We start from the raw sequence: 4,579 nt of genomic DNA, 5'->3' as shown, positions 1-4,579 counted from the left end.
TCACTGTACTACTATAACTACACTACGACAATTCTCTCCTTGGCCACGGAGGGATTGTTTTCGCCATCCATGATCCCACGTCTGCAGTCATCATGCACACATAACTACACTACGACAATTCTCTCCTTGGCCACGGAGGGATTGTTTTCGCCATCCCACGCCTGCAGCCATCATGCACACATAACTACACTACGACAATTCTCTCCATGGCCACGGAGGGATTGTTTTCGCCATCCCACGTCTGCAGCCATCGAGCACACATAACTACACTACGACAATTCTCTCCATGGCCACGGAGGGATTGTTTCGCCATCCCACGCCTGGAGCATACCTGTGTATGAAACCGAGGTGTTGTTAGCAGCGGGTCTTCGCTTCCATAGTCCGGCGACTTGGTACTCTCTGTCATCTTCACGTTTGGAGTGAAAATGAACGGCTTGTATATGGAGAGAGCTGGGTTGGGTGTGCCGGTGAACCAATGGCAAGGAGGGGCTGTAGCGTCGGGGGGAGGTAGCACCGAAACCTGACTACCTACAGAGGTAAACGCTCCCACCATGCAGATGCCGGATCGCTCGTCTCGGAGTATGTCCATCATGTCTTTCGCATTGAATTCACCTTCAGAAGGAAATGCCACACTATTGGCAATGCACTACCTAACACATGCTAAAATTATTGCCAGTATACTATAATAATACCAACATTATACAATACTATACAGTCAGTGTTTGCAACTTAAAATTCAGTTTGCTCAATTTTAAAACTGTAGGTACATTTAGCGCGACTATATTTTGCCCTCTGAAAAAGTACTTGAGAATTAGATTCGAAAAAATGAAACTTTGTGAATCATTAAAGGAATACTTTACTCTAGAATTTGAGAGTATATTATTATGATAATAGAATTATAAATAATAGCACATACCTATAAATATCTATAATTACGCATTCACGTTTGTCATAAAACAACATTAAATTTCGAAATTTTTATTTTTGGGTGCTGACATGACACCTGCAATTGTGCTGCCACCCTGAAAAAGTTGCGCATTCGCCAATTTATTTTGCAAGTTACAGACTGAGGGCCAATCACAAAAGTGCAATTATATTTATACTTAAATGCTATTTAACCGAACGATATTTATTTTAGAACAAATTTATCCATATTATAACTGAAACTATATGTCGTATATAAGATATTGCAATCCTTCTGCTATTAAATTAATAAATAAGAAACACCCTCGGTCTGTAGCCTGCAGCCAAAACGTTGCTTTGCGCAACTTTTCAGTAGGTGCGCTGCCAGTGGCGCCACCGTCGTTGTAAGCAACGGTATAGCCGTCAGTTGTAAAAAATTTTTTTTAAATATTTCTAATAAATATTGTACCATAAAACTTTTTATGAAGCACAATTTTAACAGAAATCAACTGAAAATAACCCTAGAACCTAGAGTAAAGTTTTCCTTTAATATCATCTAACGTCAATCAAGCTACGAGACTCTGTACCTGACATAGATTTCTTTGTCAATAGCCATTTTCCAGCCACCTGTCGCGCCCCCGGTTCTGAACCCATACTGGAAAAGGTTTTTGAGAAGTGGAAGTCTCCATCCCCATTCCAGTAACCTTTTGCCTTGGCATGTTCTTTTAATCCTTCAGCCATAGCATCGATTTTACTTCCTATGGTTAGTTCATTTGATATATTTCTTACACCACCTGAAAATATGCAGACAGGATGCAATTACAGCTGATTACAGAACATGTTACATGAGTAACGATATTTATTCTTGATACTAAAATTCTATAAACTCTGATAAAAAACAACTATATAAATAGTAAAAAGAAATCATCGCCCTGTATTAAAACAGTTATATATGAAACTTGTGTCAGCAATTCATGACTACAAACAAAAAACCATTGAAGAAGACAAGAATGTGACTAAATTTTGGCAGTGCTAAACTCACTGTCCACTCGTTCTGCAGCCCACCAGTTTCCAGCCGTCTCCAGCACCCATGCTTCGGTCCGGTCAGCAACGATGTAGCTGTTGTGATACGACCACGCCTCGTCCTCAGCACACGCCCCTCCCTGTCCGTGCTGCTCCAGCACAGATGTCATAGCGTGTACAGCTTCCTTCGCCGTTTTTCCTCTTTCCAAACCAAGTCTTCATGGAAGAGATGTTACTTGGCAACATTTTTGCATATCAAGCTTACCGGTGTGATTTCATATTGATTGTTGTAAAATTGTTAGCAAATATGCACTACTACATCAACGGGTACAGCAATTTGCATCAGATTTAAATGTGATGAGGATACTTTACTCTACATATATGCTGTTAAACTAAAACTTACATACCTCACATAGTCCATGCCTAACAAGCCATCATCACAGGAACATGGTTCTTTTGTGTATACTGCCTCGTTCCCAATGCAAACGCCATGTTCATTTGCACCCATTTCTGCACCCCAAAGCCATGCCGGGCGCGACAATATTGTTGCATGTGTGTGTGGCACCTGGTCAATCTTGATGTAAGTACACTAAATAAAAGATGGCAAACTCTTAAAAAACTGAATAAACTACACCTAACAGAAACTGAAACATTCAACTGCTATGACAACACATCTTCCAATGACTGTACACTCGAACTCTGAATTCCCACAGGAAACACATATAATAAAACATATGTAGTAAAAAGGGTGCTTTATGCATACAAATACATATATATATTGATGCGAGCTTCCATTTTCTATGAGAAAAACTTGTGAACATTCTAAGTGTTCCTCATTCCTAAAAGTTTAAAAAATGCCAATTGGTACATACCCGAAGTTTGCTGCCTTCAGAGTGTTCTGCTGCTGGTAAGTATATCACCTCCTGCACTTCCCCATGTGGTCTGTCAGAGTTCTTTCCAAATACCACACAACCATTCTCTGTTGCTGGTGGCAAAGCCACAAAGGTATCACATGATGTCACTTTCTTTGCCATTGCCAGCTGAGTTTTATCCTAACTTTCTGAAAAATGACAAAAACTACAACCTGAACCAAGGAGTAGGACTAATATAACAATTGTACAAGTCCGAGTTTGAGAGGATGTATTCAGACTAATCTGAACATACTAAGGAGTTAAAGCCCTGTGAATACTTAGAAGTTTTAAATTAATGTCACAGTTTACTAAAGACGACGAAAGAGAGTTCCAGTAGGAAATTACCGAAACATGTGAATTAAATTTGAGTGGGTCCTTTGAGGATTTAACGTGGTGAAAGGAATGGTCAGAGTCTTATAGTTATAACAAAGTATGACAAGATGATTTCATCAAGCAAGAAGGGATGGCAATTTCAACATGGCCATGACAAATCTTGTAGAAGCTTGAGTTTTGTATAAAGAAAACGTGCAGATGTTGAGAGTATTTTCAGAACTGGCATTGTCGTTTTTTGCAGCTCTGTGCTCAATATATTTCAACTGGTTGCAGTTTCGTAGGGTATACAGGGCCCAGCCAAACGAGGCATATTATAGAACGAGGAGCACCATAGTTTTAAAGGCCATGGACCAGGCTTTAGTGACACCAACTGTGGCATAGTATGCCCAGCGTGTCATGCAGTGGCCTTTTTACAAATGTAATCGATGTGAGCGTAGAAGCAAAAGTTGCTGCGGATAATAACATTCTAAATATTTGCACAGCAGAATACATGATAACTGATAAGTACTAAAGATTAAGTGGGTAGGTAAAGGTTAAGGGTGATATGGACTGGGTAGTGCGTAGAACTTTGAATTTGTCAGGATTAAAGGTCTTATAATATACTCTGTAGGGCTACTTGGGGATCTTTACTGTAAATCGTACAGAAGTATACAGAAGGCAAAAAGAAGTATATAACTAAATTAATCAATTTCGCTTAAAGGTGCTTTCCCTCGAAACTTCAAGCAGCAAACATAAAATCAGGCAAAAATGAATTATTTTAACATTGCACGTTTGTAATTGCCTATATATGTGTGATAGGTAAAAAAAAATGCTCAGGAATACGTTCATTCAAAGCTTTTAGACTTCAAAGTGAAAGTGTCGGGTCGAATGTTTCAAACAGCGTTTACTTTTGCCGCTCTGCGGCGATGTTGTGACGCGCCTCTTGTTGCCATGCGGTGTTGCCAAGCACTGAAGGTCATGAAGCCTGTGTCATAGATATCATATAACACGTGTGTTATATGATATCTCTGGCTGATCTGGTTACGTGACCTGCGTCGACTCTTGCCGCCATGATACAGAACCGCGGCGAAAAGCGTTTTTCAGGTTGTATTTTCGTTGAGCAAATATAGGCTTGATACATGATTTTACAGTTTTATTTTCAAAGCTAATGTTCAGTTAAAGTGTAGCGAGATATTTACTTACGTTTTTACACTGGTTTGTTACAAAAATGTGCGTGGGAAGGCATCCTTAATAGACCATTGATAAAGGTTAAGAATAATGAATAGCATTATTAATACGTTACTACAGAGTTTCTTCTACATAGGAGGCACTACGGCGCACCGCCGTTGTCAAATTTAACAACGCCGCTGTGAAAATGTTCCTGTATTTACCCGCCGTTGTCAAAATGATGTCAACCCAAAAATAAATAG

The 4,579-nt window shown here is 39.6% G+C and overlaps 1 protein-coding gene across 6 annotated transcripts in view; it reads right to left on the bottom strand.

Annotated features, from left to right (window-relative positions):
* LOC106808503 (secernin-2-like) overlaps positions 1-4,579 on the bottom strand; it is a 10,232-nt gene that overhangs the window by 2,000 nt on the left and 3,653 nt on the right. For 3 of the 6 annotated variants that reach the window (XM_014811251.1, XM_014811249.1, XM_014811247.1), the window contains exons 2-6: positions 2,799-2,986; positions 2,334-2,515; positions 1,946-2,142; positions 1,491-1,697; positions 332-612 (exon numbers count right to left, since the gene is read on the bottom strand). In XM_014811251.1, the coding sequence (XP_014666737.1) occupies positions 332-612; positions 1,491-1,697; positions 1,946-2,142; positions 2,334-2,515; positions 2,799-2,960 (1,029 nt within the window). In that variant the 5' untranslated portion in view covers positions 2,961-2,986. Of the gene's footprint in view, positions 1-331; positions 613-1,490; positions 1,698-1,945; positions 2,143-2,333; positions 2,516-2,798; positions 3,004-4,057; positions 4,116-4,579 lie in introns of those variants that run through there. The other 3 variants (XM_014811248.1, XM_014811246.1, XM_014811252.1) reach the window with 2 other exon arrangements.

Source organism: Priapulus caudatus, unplaced genomic scaffold, assembly GCF_000485595.1.
Source record: "Priapulus caudatus unplaced genomic scaffold, Priapulus_caudatus-5.0.1 Scaffold282, whole genome shotgun sequence".
Taxonomy (NCBI): domain Eukaryota; kingdom Metazoa; phylum Priapulida; class Priapulimorpha; order Priapulimorphida; family Priapulidae; genus Priapulus; species Priapulus caudatus.
Note: the sequence above shows the minus strand (reverse complement) of the source record. Positions and strands in the feature narration are given on the sequence as shown.